This window comes from Plasmodium gaboni, chromosome 14 (assembly GCF_001602025.1).
Source record: "Plasmodium gaboni strain SY75 chromosome 14, whole genome shotgun sequence".
Lineage (NCBI taxonomy): Eukaryota > Apicomplexa > Aconoidasida > Haemosporida > Plasmodiidae > Plasmodium > Plasmodium gaboni.
Genome location: NC_031494.1, coordinates 2,623,534 through 2,641,858, shown reverse-complemented (window position 1 = coordinate 2,641,858; position 18,325 = coordinate 2,623,534). Strand labels below are relative to the sequence as shown.

The window sequence follows — 18,325 nt, the reverse complement described above, 5'->3', positions numbered from 1 at the left end:
TAAGTAAAAAAGATTATTAAAGTTAATAATAATATACATATATATTACTTTATTTTTATATAATAATGTGAAAAGAAGATATAATATAAATATGTTTTGTCCTATGCTGAATTTTTTTTTTTTTTAAATTATGACAGAGAATTATATACAGTATATACCAGTATTTGAAAAAAAACCTGATATGCGTGAAATTTTAATTAATCGACGAAACCAAAAGAGTAAGAAAAATAAAAAGAAAAATAAAAAAGAAAAATAAAAAAATATGTTAGTATATATATATAATTATTGAAACGATTAGCTAAAAGAAATTGGAAATAGAAATATAAAGGGAAAAAATTTGAAATATATTCATATATATATATATATATATATATATATATATATATTTATGTGCTATATATATTTCATATTTTCCTATATTTTATGTGTATAAAATTCTATATAATAAATATACATATACTATATGATTTATATATTATATAACCTTTTTGTATATATCCTTCTGTTTTTTTTTTTTTTTTTTTTTTTTTTATTTTCTTTGTCTCTCTCTATATATATATATATATATATAATGAATTGATAGGGACAAAAAAAAAAAAATAAAATAATAAAATAATAAGAATGTATTATTATATATACACACACATATATATATTTAATTTCCTATTTTACTTTCTTAAGTTAAAATTGTTTTTAAATGCATAAGTGGTACGACAATATTGAAAAAAAATAAAGTGCTCATTAATGGAAATGAAACTTTTTCTTCCTTATTGATATTCCTCAAGAGAATATTCAATAAAAATGATAATATAGTAAGATCATATAAAAATGAATAAATTAATATATATATGTATATGCATATATATAGGAACATTTGTATATTAATTAAGTCCACATTTATTTTTTATATTTCACGTACAGTATTTATATATCAACAATAATATAAAACCGAACCTTGACGATTATATTTATGACCTCTATGATGTAAGTATTTTTCAATAAAGGACAAAAAAAAAAAAAAAAAAAAAAAAAAAAAAAAATATATATATATATATATATATATATATATATATATATTGTATAATATTTTTTCTTTTTTCAGTTGTATCAGATATCAGGGAGTTTGAATATATCATATAGTTTTACGCCAGCATATTAAAAGGTTTTTAAATAAAAATGATACAATAATTTCATATTTTGTGTGAAAAATAGCATATATGTATGTATTTATATATATATATATATTTATTTATTTATTTATAAGAAGCAAACATAATAATATATTCATTTTTGTGGTGTATTTATTTTATTTTTTATTATATTGTATTTATATGAGAAGCTAACCATTTCTTCATCACTCGTATCAGTACTGTCACTACTACTATTACTAGTACTTCTAGCTTTACAAGTATTTTTTTCATTAATTGATATATTTTTTCCATTCATATTTAAATTATTCATTTTATTAGATTTGTTCATAGTAATATTTTTGATACCTTTTTTATTTTTTTTTTTATTTATGTTATATACTTGTGAGTTATATATTTCTTCTTGTTGATTTTTCTGTTTATTTTGTTCATCTATTTTGGCTGCCTTATTTTTTTCTTCCATAATAGTACTTGTCTTTTTTAATGCTTTAATTTTTTCTATATATTTTTTAATTTTGTCTTTATCATTTTTTTGTTCTCTTTCTAGGTATTGTATTTTTTCATTTATATAAGTTATTTTTTCAGTTTGTTGTTGTATCTTTTTTTTATTAGTTTCATTTTCTTCTATTTTATCCTTAATAGCTTTATTACATTTTTGTATTTTTTCTTCTAATGCTTTAATAACATTTTCTTTTTCATTAATGTGTTCATTTATTTTATTTTGTTTCATTATATTATTATTTACATCTTCTTTATTTTTATTATTTTCATTTATAAGCTTTAATATTTTATCTTCTGAATGCTTTATATTTATATTTAGCTCATCAATATTTTTATCTTTTTCTTTTATTTCATTTTTTAATATACTTATTTCATTATTTTGTATCGACAGTTGTACATTTGTAGAATGTATGTTGTTTTGTAGTTTTTCTATTTCATTTTGTAATTCTTCCTTTTCTTTTTTATAAGTATCTATTAGTTTTAAAAGATTCTTTTCTTCTTGTTTATATTTAAAAAGTATATTATCTTTATCATTACATATATTTTGTAGTTCTTTGCACTTATTCATAAAATTGGTTATCTGTATGGGTTTTTAGAAGAATGTTAAATTATATATGTAGTGACATATTTATAAATATTTAAAATATTTTGTAATATCCATGTTGTTTTTTAATATATATTTTGTTTTATTATAACACATATATATATATATATATATATATATTATATATGTTTGCCCACTTGTGTAACGTATGATTCATTTTCTTGCTTCAGATTTTCTATTTCGTCTTTATTTTGTAACAGAATTATATTTAGCTCTTTTATTTTGTTAATTATATTATCTTCATCTATCAAGAATCCCTTTTTTATGTTTTTAATGCTGGAGCTGTTTTTTACAAGGATATCTTTTTTTTCTTCTGAACAGGCTGATCAGAAAAGAAAAAATAACATATAAAATTTATATCTGGTGTAATATCTTTATGAGAAAAAAAAAGGAAATAAAAATAGAATAAATATATTATATAATATTAAAAAAAATAAAACACTAATACAGATTATTAAATAAATGCATACATTAACACTATGTGCTAATTATTTGTTTGTTATATATATATATATATATATATATATATATATTCTTATATTTTTATAACATTTTATATTTGGACCATATTTTTTATTTTTTGAACGTGTTATGCTTTTGTCTTTTATGCGGCTCATATCATACAATTTACTATTTTACAGGAATATAAAATAAAAATTAAGAAAGTTGACAATTAATATACATAGAAATATTAAGAAAGTAGAAAATTAATATACATATAAAAATAAATATCATATAAAATTTAGTAAAATACAAATATATATTTTGAAAATGAGTGATTTAAGTTGTCTACATAAATTTGTTAATATACATACAGAAATTTTTGTACAGAGCTTTTATGCAATTATAGAAAGTTCACAAGTAAGAATAAATATACATATATATAATGTACACATTTATAATATACAGACATATATAATATAAATATATATATTATATATATAATATGAATCAATAAGGATTTATTATCCATTTTGTTATTTACAAAAATAAAAAAAAAAAGAAAAAGAAATAATATATAAATAAATAAATATATATATATATATATATATATATATATATATATATATGTACGAACATATATTTGTTCGTTTCTATTTTACAAAAAATTATGTATTTACTAAATATTTTTATTTTTATTTTTATTTTTATGATTTTTATAATTTTTTTTGTTTTTTTTTGTTATTTTTGTTTTTTTTTTTTTATTTTTTATTTTTTATTTTTTTTTATTTTTTTTTTATATTTTTTTATTTTTATGTATTTTTTTTTTTTTTTTTTTTATTTTTTAATTTTTTTTATTTATTATTTTTAATTTTTATTTTTTTCCAGATAGAATGTCTTGAATGTCCAGTGGAAAAAACGAGCACGGATAATTTTTTATTAAAAATTTATTTTAACAATATAGTAAGTGTGAAAATAGAAAAAATAAAGTTATCACATAATTATTCGCTAAATTCAAAAAGTTATTTAAATGAAATATTATATATATATATATATATATATATTTTTTTTCCTTGTCTTTTCTTCCATTTTCTTCGCAGATAAATAGCATAAGAACCTTTTTCCTCATAAATTGTTTTGGCACTGTGGGATGTATTCTTCATAATAATAAAATAGAAGAAAAGAAAAAAGTTATCTTTTTAGGAAGAGAAGACAAGTGCAAAAATATAATAGAAAATGAGGGACCCAATATGAGTGAATATATAAAAGAACAAAAAAAAAGTTATGCGAATGATAATATAAATGATAGTGAAAAGGAAAATTCATCTCCTTCATATTCTTATGATTTTAATCAACAAGAGGACATCAATGCTTATCTAAAAATGAATGATACCCAATTTAATAATTATGAAAAAGACAAGAATATTAATAATAAATTATATAATGATGAATATATGTTTTTAAAAAAATGTGAAAGGGTACATTCTCTTCGTAAAGAATTAGAAAATGCAACATTAAAATATTCTACAATACCAATATTTGATAATGAACATTTAGGGTCTTTTAACAAAAGAAATGCATAAAAAAAAATAAACATACATATATGTATACATAAATAAATAAATATATATATTATATTACATTTAATTTTTATAAATTTTATAATTTTTATTTTCAATAACAAATTTGGACAAAAAAAAAAATTAAATAAAAAAAATAAGCATATATATAATATATATATATAGAGTCAATGCATATTTCAAATATGAAACTAATACTATATAAATCAAAAAAAAATAAAACATATATATATATATATATATATATTTATATATATATTTATATTTATATTATTTCTTCTTTTTTTTTAACTTTTTTTACTTTTTCTTGTTGTTATATACATATCATTTATTTTATATTCTTCATTAAGACCTTCTGTATATTCCTCATACTATATATTTTTCCATTAACAATACAGAAATATTGAATAATTTTAGTACAATTTATATTATTCATTTTATATTTCTGACTTAAACATATATGAAATATACTATTAGTATTATAATATATATGCATAGATACAATATCACTTGGTTCATTCTCTTTTAAAATATTCAAATTATCATATACTATATTAAATATATATCCTTCATCATCATCATTTATAATTCTTCCAGTTCTTATTTTTTCATTCAAACTCATTTTACTCCTTAATGTATAAAAAGGACAAGTATAAAAATATTGCATAGCATTTTCTATATTATTTAACATATACTTGGATAAAAATATATTATCAACATATTCTATTTTGTTATCCTTTCTTAATCTGGATTCGTAATAATTTATATCTCCCATAATTAATCAAAATAATGCAAACCAAATAAATATTAAAAAAAATATATATACATAAATAAATAAATATATATATATATATGAACAATTTGTATTATATATATTTTATACCATCCTTTATACATATATGTGTATCCTTTATTTATTTATTTTTTTTTTTTTTGGGAAAATTATTTCTATTTCTTATAATATTTTTATATGTATAACTTATTTTAACAATATATGCAAATTATTTATTTTTAATATCCTCAACAAAAAAAAAAATAAAATATATTTTGTTTTCATTTTATGATCAATTTAATAATATATACATATTTAATTTATATATTATATATAAGTATATATAATTAATACAAAAAAATTAAAAAATAAAAAAAAAAAAAAAAATCCAAAAAAAAATATATTTTGTTTTCATTTTATGATCAATTTAATAATATATACATATTTAATTTATATATTATATATAAGTATATATAATTAATACAAAAAAATTAAAAAATAAAAAAAAAAAAAAAAATCCAAAAATATATATATATATATATATAAAGCAGTCAAAATAATGAAACAAAAAGATTAAATATAAAAATATAGAGTTATAATTTATATAATGTATTTATATTATATTTAATTATTAAACAATATAAATATATATATATATATATATATATATATATATATATATATATATATATATATGTATACCTTTATTTTGTTTTTCTTAAAATAACATCACTGAAAAAAATTAATTAACCATAATTTATATTAATTTTAAGTATTTGTCAATTAAAAACTTTATAATGAATCTTTAGAAAAAAAAAAAAAAAAAAGAATAAATATCCATCATATATTTTATATATATATAATATCATGGACACTTATTTTTCTAATATATCTCTTTTGTGAATAATAAATATAACGTGTAAAAAAAATAATAATAATAAAAACAGAACAGAACACAAAAACATATAAAATAATATAAGTATATAAAAAATAAACATACAAATTATTATAACTAATTATTTATTATTATTCTTAATTTTTTTAATGTATTCATCATTAAACAATAGAAAATATATAACCTTCAATATATATATGTATATATATATATATATATATATATATATATATATTATATAACAACAATACATATAAAATAAATGGATACATAAATATTATATTCATATATACGCTAAACATTAATTTAAAAAAAATAATAAAATAAATAAAATAAAACTTTGAACTAATTATATATATATATATAATATATATGTAAAAAATAAAATATTATAAGATATATATTTGTTAAAATAATAGTAATTTTACTCAATTACTAAAGACAATAGTAAATAAACACATGAATATATTTATTTATTTATATATTTATATATTATAAATATTAAAAACTAATGTAAGAAAAAAAAAAAAAAAAATATATTCTATAATACTATTAACATATACATATATGATAATAAAAATTAATTTTCATACGAATTTATTTTATTTATAAATTCTGTCCTTTGTTCCTGTGATAGCATTTTAAAAATTTTTAAAAAATCCTTTAATGTTTTGTTATATATTATATCCTGGGTATCATTTTTTAAATTACGTAATATATTATTATTAAAAACTCTATTGCATACAATATAGTCATCGTCTTCTGAATTATTAAGGTCATTTATAATATTTTCTATCTCTTCATTTTTGATTAAAGCGTTCTCATACTTTCGCCTAATAAAATAAAAATATATATATATATATATATATATATGTGTCACAAATATAATGTATTCTATTAACATATAAATTAATATATATATATATTTATTTATTTATTTACCTCAATATGTTAATTAATAATCTCCTCATTAGGCGATAATAAAAAAAGGAACGTGCCTTATTCCATGGGACTATTTTTCGAATTACACCCTTTGCCTTCATACATTCAGACACATCATGTAAATCAGCATATTTATGACACACTTGTAAATAAAACGGCAACAACTCTTTTTCCTTAATTTCTATATCTTTCTTTATATTATTCTTCTCTTCATCATTCTAAAAAAATAAATAAAAATATAATAAAATAAAATATAATAAAATAAAATAAAAAATTGTATATGCATATAATATTACATATATATAATATTATAAAAAAACATTTTGTATCATATTTTTATTATTTCTCCTTTTTACTTGACATCTAGCCATTTTTTCATTTAAGGCAATTATAGTTGTATCTATACTGTGCATTAATTTCCGAATATCAGGATATCTAAACTTAACTTCAACAATTCCTGGTGGTTCTAATATTCCCCCTTTACTATTCACATCTGCATACATTTCTATAATTTGGCTATTCAAGGTCTCATCTACAACTACCCATGACCCCCCTCTTAGTTCAGCAGATATAGGTATATATACAAAAACGGGATGTTTATAATTGACTAGCTGATTTACAATCATAGATCCAAATTTTAAGATACCATAAAACATATCCATAGATCCACCTGAAAAACCTCTCCAATTAGCAAAAATAAATAAAGGCAAATTCTCCTTATTAAAATCTTCAATTGATTGTGCTGTTTTAAAAGAATTATCAGGAAAAAAAACACATGGAGCTTGTATTAATTTTTGAGCATTTGTTTTTAATGCTGGATCACATGGAATAGATTGAGTAACTAAATTTTTATTAACAGCAATAAAACCAACAGGTATAGAACCCAATTTGCCTCTACCAGTTATAATACCTTTTCCCCATTCATTCATATATTCAAAATAGCTATTTTTATCTAAGAAACCTTGATTTTTTTGATTCCCCTTGATCAAATCGATAATATTAGAATCATCTATATTATCGTAATCCATGTCATTAATATGTAAAAGTTCAAAATTGTATGAACTACTAGAATTATGAATTGATATGGATGTCTTGCAATTATTTATAATATTAATATTTTGATCTTTATATATTTGTTCTATTTTTTCTTTCTTTTCATCCATATTTTGATCTTGTTTTGATTGTGTGTTAATCCTATTTTTGTGTATCATATTTGAATCTTTCACGTTAACATTAGTTTGGGTATTTATCTGATTTTTTATATTATCCTTAATATCAAGAGGTGTACTTAAATTTTCATATTTCTTATTATGTATAAAAAGATTGTTATCTTTATATAAACTCTTTTCCTTATTTGTTATTAAAAAGTTATTATTTTTAAAAATATTTTTATAATTTTCTTTATATATATTATTTATTAAATCATAATAATCATTACTAGTTCTTGGAATATAAGATAACCATTGAATAATTATATCCATACCTTCTTGATCATTTTCAACTTGAACTTGAGATATTCCATTTTTCATCATAATATTAACACCACCTAACTGTTCATTACTTACATATACATTTTCACCTAATATTTTATTTAAAGCATTAAAACCTGTAAGTAAAAGTGAAGAGCCTTTTTTTTGGATGGTCCTTTTACCAAGTCTAACTAAATAAGCACCAATACCAACACTTCGACCAGTAACATAAGACAATGTAAAAATTTCTTCATATGCTTTTGATGTTTCTCCTGCTATTAATCCACTTCCTCTCAGATTTTCTACACCTACCGGATTTTTTAAATTCCCAACAATTCCATCAATAATATATCTTTTTTCATTATTTTCTATAATTTCAGTTAAAAATATAATATCTTCTTTATCTATTTTTTCTTTTACATTTTCTGTTATATATATATATTTATAACCTAATTCTTTTTTCTGTTCATCTTTCCATTCTATTCTTATTTTATCCATTAAAAAATTATATAATCCAATACGTGCTCCAGAATTACATGATATATATATACGTGGAATTTTCTTTTCTCTTGCATAACTAGAAATACCATAAAATAATTCATCTTCAAATATGCTAAAAGATCCACCTTGTGTACTTATATCATTAATAATGAATATTACATCTCTACCTTCTTCATATTCATCTGTTCTTATATTTAACAACAAACCAATCACACTCCTTTTGTTCTGACCTATATCTAGTTCATCCGATAAATATAATGACTTCCTTATTTTTATTTCATAATTACTTAGATTGTCAAAATGTTCAAATAGCAATTCTCCTTTTTTTTCTAAACAAATATTTCCATCCTTCTTATTCAATGGATCACTCTTACAATTATGACTATTACTATTACTATTACTATTAGAACAAATAACATCATTTTTTAGTTTAAATTCTTTGATATTATTAATATAATTAAATATTTTATTTTTTTCTTTGTTTTTATTCAATCTGTTCAAGGATATATTTATAAGATTAATAAAATCATAGGCATATAATGTATCAACTTCTCTAGCACGTTTTCTCTTCACATATAAAGTATCAATTTGGAAACAAGGAAATTCCTTAATCTCCTCAACAATGTGGTCATTATAATAATAATAATAATTATTATTATTATTATTATTATTATAATTATAATCATCTTTAATATTATTTTTTTTTATATTATCACCTTTCATATTATATACATCACTCATTTCTTTCTTCACACCTTCTTTATTTAAAACTACATTAAGCTTAAACATTTTTTCCAATTCAATATTAAGTCCATTTTGAGTACATGACTTTTCATTAGTACGATATATTTTTATAAATATATTATTGACATAATTTTCTAATATCATTTCGTTATATTTAATCATAAAGACCTTATATGCCTCTTTTATAGTTTCAATATCCAACATATCATCAACAATAATATGATATATTATATAACTACTTATTTTATTATCTCTTACCATTTTATTTAATCTTGCACGTGATATATCATTTAATGATTCCTTCAATTCTAAAAGAATATTATGTATATCTTTATTAAATATAAATTTATCGTCTTCATATTTATGTTCCTCAAAATGTTTATCATCATTTGATTTCTGTTTTAGATCATTAAAATATATTATGCGGTGTCCAAATAAAGATGTATAATTATTATTCACATTATTACTTATATTATTATTTTTATATGTACCAAGAAATATCTTTGTTTTTTCATATATGGCTTGATTAATATTTTTTAATTCATAATATTCCAATATTTCTTTTTCATTACCAAATATATATTCTTCAAAAGGCAAAATGTTATTCGTACTTCCATCTTGACTATATTTTGTCGATAATCCTTTTGATATGTCTTCTTTTGTCCATTTATATATATCTCCATATTTATTATTTGCATAATTATATATATATAAATTTCTACATATTTGTAAAATCTTATTTATATTATCTTCAAAAGATTGAGAAGGATATGCACACAGATTATTATTTATATTTATTATATGAACATTATTAAAATATTTATAATCATTTAATTTTATATCTGATTCAATAATTTTATTTATATCAATAGTATCATATTCATTCCATATTAAGAGATTATTATATTCTGAATTGTTTATAGAAAATTTCAATATATTATTTGTTACCCATATAGATTTAATATTAGAATATTTATATAAATTATTTAAATATATTTTTAAAAGTATATAATTTTTATTTGATTTGATTAATGGTGGAACAAACATATGGATATAACTATTATCAAGACCTTTTAAAAATATGTTTACAATTTTGATATCATTTTTATTATTTATATATTCCATAATTTTTGAAATATCAATATTATTATTCTTTTTTTTCATATAATAAGATAAACGCAACATATCATTTGATAAGGTACCATTTGTGTTTTTATTATCATTATAATTTAATGGAATTTTTAAATATTCAATTAATTCTAATCCATCTAATAAATATAAAATATGTCTTGATAAAATAATTATATTTCCAAATATTTTTCCTTTGAATTCTCCTAATATTTTTAATTTATCCAAAATTAAATCTAAGGGTAAATTATTATTTATATTATTTAATATATATTTTAATATTTTTTCTATAAATTTTATACTTAAATCATTGTATGTATATGCATGTATAATTTCATATTGTTTTTTCTTATCTCTTATATTTTTATATAATATATCATATAAATCAACTTCTGAAATAAATTCTTTTTTGGAAAATAAAATATTGTATTGTATGAATGTATCTAATATGTCATTTATGTTTTTTATATATCCAGACAAATTTGTCATATTTTTAATACCTTTATGATTTATTAATTCTTCAAAACATTCTTCATAATCTTGTTCATATCCCTTTAATAAAAATTCTATTCTTTTCATAATTGGAATGTCAAGAAAATATTTGCTCTTTTCATTCTTAACATGATTCCAATAGATATTATCATTCGTATTATCCATATAATAGGAACGTTTAAAATTATTACCCTTATTATTAATATTATTATTACTATTATTACTATTATTATTATTACTATTAATATTATTACTATTATTACTATTATTATTATTATTATTAATATTATCATTATTGTTGTTGTTGTTTGTTTTTGTTGTACTAGCATCATTTGATATATTATTAAATAATGTAATATTATTTATATTACTATCATCAGAAGAATTATTATTAAAAATCCGTTCAGTTATTGTATTATCCTTTGATATATTATTATGTAATATTTTTTCATTAGATGTATTTCGAGAAGACATAATTTCTGTAGATATGTTATTTTCCAAATTTTCAGTCAATGGCGTGATCATACTATTATTTTTATTTGTAACATTTAACATATTAACATTATCTTTTTTACCTTCACTCTTTAAATAATGTTTATCAAAAAATAAATTATTATCATTCCTATGTATACTACTCTCACCAATTGAATATTTTTCATTGAAACAATCTTGTTGCACAAGATTAATTTTGTTGTTGTTCTTCTTATTATTATTATTTTGATAGGATGAATCATTAGAATCTGATAACGAATTTGCACTATAAAAATTTAAATTTGACAAATAATTTTTTACACAATGAAATTTATCATTAATATAATTTAATGCAGATGTTATTTTTTCATTATCATTTGAAAATAAACGAAAGATTTTCTTTCTATTTTGTTTCATATATAATTTTTTCTTTTGATTTTCATCTTTCATATATATACAATTATCATCTTCATAAGTACATTCATCCATTCTATTTTCTTTTAAATTATTATGTGATTTATATTCTTCTTTCTCATTTTTCTTCAAAACATTTTCATCATCACGCATTTCGAATTTTAAACCCTCTTCACTTAATGTTTCTGCACTTAACACATTTATATTATCTGTTATGTCATTTGATACAGTTTTTATACTTACCATATTATTATTTAAAATGGAAGATAAATTTTTTTTTTTTTTTTTTTCTTTTTTCTTTTTTCTTTTTTCATCCTCTACTAAATAATGTTCTTCAGAGTTTTGTAAAGACATATTATCTGTAAAGGTATATGAATTATCAAAAGATTTATTATAATTATCATCCAAAGTGTTTGGAAGTATTCTACGATTATCTATCAATTCATGTGTATATTTATTTGATAAATCTAAATGACCCTTAAAATATTGAATTTCATTAGCTTCATTTACATGTTTTTTATCATCATCCCCTTTTTCTATTATTCCTAATAAATCTCCTATTTTAATAATGGTACCTTCAGACAATTTATGTCTTAATATACCCGTTTCGGTTGATTTAAAAGTCATAATCATTTTCATAGCTTCTACTTCAATATAATCGTCATTTTTTTTTACTTCCTCTCCATCATTTATTAAATATTTAACAATTTTCCCATTAGTATTAGATATTAAATGATATGGATTCCTAATATTAGGTATGAAAATATTATCTTTCTCTAGCTGCATATGTATACCTAAGGTATCCTCAGAACAGGTATATATATATGTTTGATTATTAAATGTAGAAAATATTTTATTATTACTTTTATCATATTCAGCAGATATTTCTATTTCTTGTCCATTTATTTCTAATTTGTATAAATTTTCTCCTGTATTATATCCTATAAAAGGATATTTTATATTTTCAAATATCATATCAAATATATATGGACTTTTCATTTTACACATATGTTTTATATTATTATTAATATTATTACTGTTCGTATTATTTGTATTTATAATATTTCTATAATTTTTATCCCTTTTTATAGCTATATCATCTCTACTCAAATTTTCTTCCACATTTTCCTTCTCATTCATAAAATATATTAATAGTTTAAATATGGTAGCACATAATAATATTATATGACATGTATTATAAAATATATGTTTCTTCTTTTCTATTATTATATCTAACCAATTTGTTGTAATATTATTATCAATAAATGCTTTAGATTCTAATATCTTTGCTAAATATTTTGTACCTGTTTTTATATCACCATCAATATGTAACTTTCTTAATGCTAAAATTAAATTTTTTCTTGCTACTTCTCTTGTTTCTCCTTTAGCAAAAATATGTCCAATTTGAGAATCTGAAAACTCATGTACAAAACCATCATTAATAGAAAAATATCCCCACACATCTTTCCAGTTTTGAAAATTTATTCTTCTTACATTACCTGACGTGGGCTTAAAACTATCATTACTATTTTCTGCTGTAATCCTTGCAGCAATAACATGATTTTTAATATTTGGTTTATTATTATAAAAATCAAAGTGTTCATTCAATAAATTATTCATTTTATTAACATTTTCGTCTGAATTATAATTTAATGAGGACTTCATGGAATAACTATTACAAACATTTTTATTTCTATAATTATTATAATAATTTAACGAGTTGTTATTATTTTGTTCAGTTGATGTATTATCTATATGACATATATTATCATTACATAAATTGTCATTACACAAATTTTCAGTTAATTCGAATTCTTTTTTTTTTGGTTCATTATTTTTTATATTTTTTCCCACACTTTCTATATTATCAATTTGATATAAATTTCGAATATCGTCTATATTTTGAAGGGGAATACCCATAGCTACTTGTAACTGTATAGATATTAAATTACAGTTTGTTATACCTTCAGAAACTGGATGTTCTACTTGTAATCTAGGATTCAATTCTAAGAAAAAATATTTTTTATTTATTTGATCATATAAATATTCAATAGTTCCAGCACCTCTATATTTAATCATTTTAGTTAATCTTATAGATGATTTTTCCATTTCTCGAAATATAGGATATGATACAACAGATGGTGGTCCTTCTTCAAAAATTTTTTGAAATCTTCTTTGTGTAGTACAATCACGACCACTTAAAGAACATACATTTCCATACATATCACCAACAACTTGTATTTCAATATGTCTTACATTATTACAAACTTTCATCAAAAATATAGGAGAATTAGGTAATTCATTTTGTACTTGTTCATATGCTTTTTTTATTTCATTTTCATTTTCCACTTTTCTAATACCTTTCCCACCACCACCTTGTGATGCTTTTATCATCACAGGAAATCCAATACGTTTACATTCTTTTATACACTCATCTAATGAATGAATTGTAGCATTACTATATACTTTGTCATTTATTTTATTGTTCTCAAATTTATCAATTCTTATATTATCACCACTCCACTTTACTACTGGTACTTCAACACTTTGAGCTAATATATTCGCAGATATTTTATCTCCTAAAGCTTCCATAACATTACCTGTTGGACCTATAAATATTATATTTTCTTTTTCTAATAAAGTAGACAATAAAGGATTTTCTGAACTATGTCCCCATCCTGGCCATACAGCATCGACATTCTCACTTTTGGCTAGCTCGACTATTAAAGGAACATTTGCATAATTATTAATATTTTTACCTCCTGGAACTTTTATCACTTTATCTGCTAATGAGATATATTTGCAATTACTTTTAATATCTTCCTCAGTTGCCATAACTATAATTTTAATTAAATTCTCATCATAAAATTTTTTAAATAACCAATCTTTTAATGATAATATACATTTTAACGCTGCCATGCCATTATTAGCTATTAATAATTTGCGTATAATTTTTTCATTCTTCTTTTCTAATAAATCAAAATAACCATGCCTTCTTTCATTAATATAATTAACATAATTTTTATATGCATTTTTTTTTATATTTTCTTTTTCATCAGACGTAATAATATTAAAATGATCATTAGACATATTAATTATTTTTGAATTATATTTTAAATCTTTGGGTGACCATTCACTATTAATTTTGTCAGATATAAGTGAATTAATATCTTTATCATAATCATTTTTATTCGAATTATCACTATTTTTACAATATAGTCTATTATATTTTTTTTTATTATCTACAATATTATTATTATTATTATTATTTTTTTTTTTATTTGTTGTAGTAGTGTTATGGTATATTATATAGTCTTTATTATCTGTGACATACCCAGAATGATTAGAGGAATCACTATTATAACTATTTGCATATTTCCTTCTACTCCTACTATTTTTATATGAATAATTATTTGTTAACTTTAAAGTGTAAAATAATCTATTTAAATTCTTCTTTTTTCTTTCTTTTGAATTTTTATTCTTGTTTATTATACCACTTGTAGTTAATATATTTCTTCTTGAATTTTCATATAGAGGAAAATCATCCTTTGAATTCAATAAGATAGATGTTTTTAATAACTCATAATCGCTTATACAAGATTTATTACTATTATCATTCATACTACTATAGTAGGAATCGTTCTGTAGAATATCATCTACATGAGATTTCCATTTTTCATTATAACCACTGTCAAAAGGTTGCTTAGGATATATAATATTTTCCTCTAAAGAATTAAGATAAAAATTATTAGGATAACGATAACTTTCTTCTACATCTTTTTTTATTTCGTAATTGTCATTTGATATAATACTTATAAAGCTTTCATTATTTAAAGTGCTGTTTGATTTCTTTTCATTTTGTTCATCTACATGAATTTCTTCATTCAAATCTTCTTTTTCATCACAATGCATTTTATCATTAATAATATTATTTTCATCATCTATAAAATTTTCCTCAATCTTCTTATTCATAGTGTCCTTTTTAATTCTCTTCTTATCATAATATATATTGGACACATTTTGTATATTTAAGCACGATGAGGAACCCTTAGAATAATTCTTAGAATTGTTCTTAGTATTGTTCTCAGCATTATTTTTCAAGTTGGTGTTTGAATGATTCCCTGTATTTTCATTACATTTGGTTATATTATTATTATTATTATTATTACTTCGAAAAATAGAATGTAGGATTTTTTTTCCATTAGATAAAAACAAAGTAATATATTTATTTTTATGTTCTTCATATATTGTATTAACTCCTGATATATTTACATTATGATATATTTCTCTGTTTTCTTTTTCATTAAAGTTTTTATTATGAGCATTGTTAGGCATGTGTATATAATGAATATTTCTATATTTTATAGACACTACAAGATTTTCAAAAAATAGAACAAACAATAATAATGATAAAAAAAAATTAATCATTTTTTGATTTTACTCCATTTATTGTTTATTTATTTTTTTATTATTTCTATATATATATATATATATATATTTATTTATTTATTTATGAAAATAATCTGAAATATTTATATGGATATAACTACGTGTATAAATATACACAAATACAAAAATATATATATGTACTTTTTTATTTTTGTTTTTTTTTATATAAAATACAAATTTATTTTAAGACATACAAATTTATATATAAACATAATCATAATCTAATGTATATCTATATACTTATGTCTCATATTGTTAAATTATTGTATATATAAATATATATGTATACATATTTTCAATATATAAAACCTTATTTTTAATTATATTATTAAATTTATATATAAAAAGTTATATTAATTTTTCTTTTTCTTTTCTTTTCTCTTTTTTTTTTTTTTTATTATCAAACCATTAATTAATGTATTTCCTCATGTTCTACATATCTACATATTAATATTTTTAATTATAAATGTAACAAATTATATAAATTATAAACAATCTTAATTAAATGTAAGAAAAAAAATAAAGTAAAATAAAATAAAAAAATTAACTCAATATATAACCTACACGAAACAAAAATATGACAAATTAAAAGTTCATGTAAATGTATTTTTTTTCAAAGAAAAATAAAGATGAAATATAATAATGAATTCAATATATTTATATTTAATTATTTTCATGGTTATGAGATTTTATTAAATATATAAAAAAATTTATAATATTATAATAATGTACATATTTCGATATAAATAAATAAATATATATATATATATATATAAATTTAATAAAACATGTAATGAAGATTTTCACAAATGTTCCTTTATTCTAATTAAAACCATATAAATTTTTTTTTTTTTTTTTTTTTTTTTGTTTAAACACACGAGCTTTCTTGTTACTATATTTTTTATAATATATTTAATATTATATTTTATTTATATATACCACATAAAAATATATGTATTTCCATATATATTTTTTTTTTTTTTAATTATAAAATTTTTATGTGTATACGCTTTTTATTATTTTGTTCAATTAATTATTATTTTTTTAAAAAGCCCTATAAGATGTTCCATAATATATATATATTTGTGAAGAAAATTACTTCATTGTTTATTCTTATATTTTTGGAAATACTTATATATATTCAAAAAAATACTGTATGGTTTTTATTTTTCACATATGATTATACATGTATATATTTATAAACGAGATATCTTATAATAGCAATTTTTCTTTAAAAAAAAATAAAAAATAATAAAATGTATGTTTTGAATAATATTTAAATGAAAATTACAAATTTGGTTGTTTGTTTATTTTATAATGTATGCATAAAATATTTTTATAAAGTGCTTATATATACTTATATATATATATATATATTTATGTATTATTTATTTGTATACTGTATTTTCTCAATATTTGCACTCATATTAAATTGCACTGATCTATATTAGTTCAGGAAAAATATAAATAAGAAAAAAAAAAAAAATAAAAACTTCCAAATCGTATAATAAGCATGGTTATTTAATAATATCGAACCGTTTTAAAATAATAATAAAATTAAAATATATATATATGTAGATTTGTTTTTTTTTTTTTTTTTTTTTTTTTTTTTTTTTTTTTTTTAAAATAAAAAAAAAATTTTTTTTTTTTTTTTTTTTTTTTTTTTTATATAAATAAAAAAAAAAAAAAAAATTTTTTTTTTTTTTTTTTTTTTTTTTTTTTTAAAAAAAAAATTTTTTTTTTTTTTTTTTTTTTTTTTTTTTTTTTTATATTA

General features: G+C 18.8%; 5 protein-coding genes across 5 annotated transcripts; 2 read left to right on the top strand and 3 right to left on the bottom strand.

Moving 5' to 3' along the window:
• Nucleotides 1–130: 130 nt before the first annotated feature.
• On the top strand, nucleotides 131–1,159 carry PGSY75_1470000 (putative autophagy-related protein 12; the record flags this gene model as incomplete). The annotated part of the gene is made up of 4 exons (XM_018788379.1): nucleotides 131–218; nucleotides 682–812; nucleotides 922–984; nucleotides 1,103–1,159. The coding sequence occupies 4 exons, from the start codon at nucleotides 131–133 to the stop codon at nucleotides 1,157–1,159; spliced, it is 339 nt and encodes a 112-aa protein (XP_018639751.1).
• A 125-nt stretch (nucleotides 1,160–1,284) lies between these two features.
• On the bottom strand, nucleotides 1,285–2,870 carry PGSY75_1469900 (hypothetical protein; the record flags this gene model as incomplete). Its single annotated transcript, XM_018788378.1, has 3 exons — nucleotides 1,285–2,229; nucleotides 2,391–2,575; nucleotides 2,804–2,870. The coding sequence occupies 3 exons, from the start codon at nucleotides 2,868–2,870 to the stop codon at nucleotides 1,285–1,287; spliced, it is 1,197 nt and encodes a 398-aa protein (XP_018639750.1).
• A 154-nt stretch (nucleotides 2,871–3,024) lies between these two features.
• On the top strand, nucleotides 3,025–4,277 carry PGSY75_1469800 (hypothetical protein; the record flags this gene model as incomplete). Its single annotated transcript, XM_018788377.1, has 3 exons — nucleotides 3,025–3,114; nucleotides 3,583–3,657; nucleotides 3,795–4,277. The coding sequence occupies 3 exons, from the start codon at nucleotides 3,025–3,027 to the stop codon at nucleotides 4,275–4,277; spliced, it is 648 nt and encodes a 215-aa protein (XP_018639749.1).
• Nucleotides 4,278–4,602: 325 nt separating this feature from the next.
• PGSY75_1469700 (putative mediator of RNA polymerase II transcription subunit 6) lies at nucleotides 4,603–5,049 on the bottom strand (the record flags this gene model as incomplete). Its single annotated transcript, XM_018788376.1, has 1 exon — nucleotides 4,603–5,049. One exon carries the CDS (start codon nucleotides 5,047–5,049, stop codon nucleotides 4,603–4,605), a length of 447 nt encoding a protein of 148 aa, XP_018639748.1.
• Nucleotides 5,050–6,521: 1,472 nt separating this feature from the next.
• On the bottom strand, nucleotides 6,522–16,530 carry PGSY75_1469600 (putative biotin carboxylase subunit of acetyl CoA carboxylase; the record flags this gene model as incomplete). The annotated part of the gene is made up of 3 exons (XM_018788375.1): nucleotides 6,522–6,774; nucleotides 6,884–7,101; nucleotides 7,240–16,530. The coding sequence occupies 3 exons, from the start codon at nucleotides 16,528–16,530 to the stop codon at nucleotides 6,522–6,524; spliced, it is 9,762 nt and encodes a 3,253-aa protein (XP_018639747.1).
• Between the last annotated feature and the right edge of the window lie 1,795 nt (nucleotides 16,531–18,325).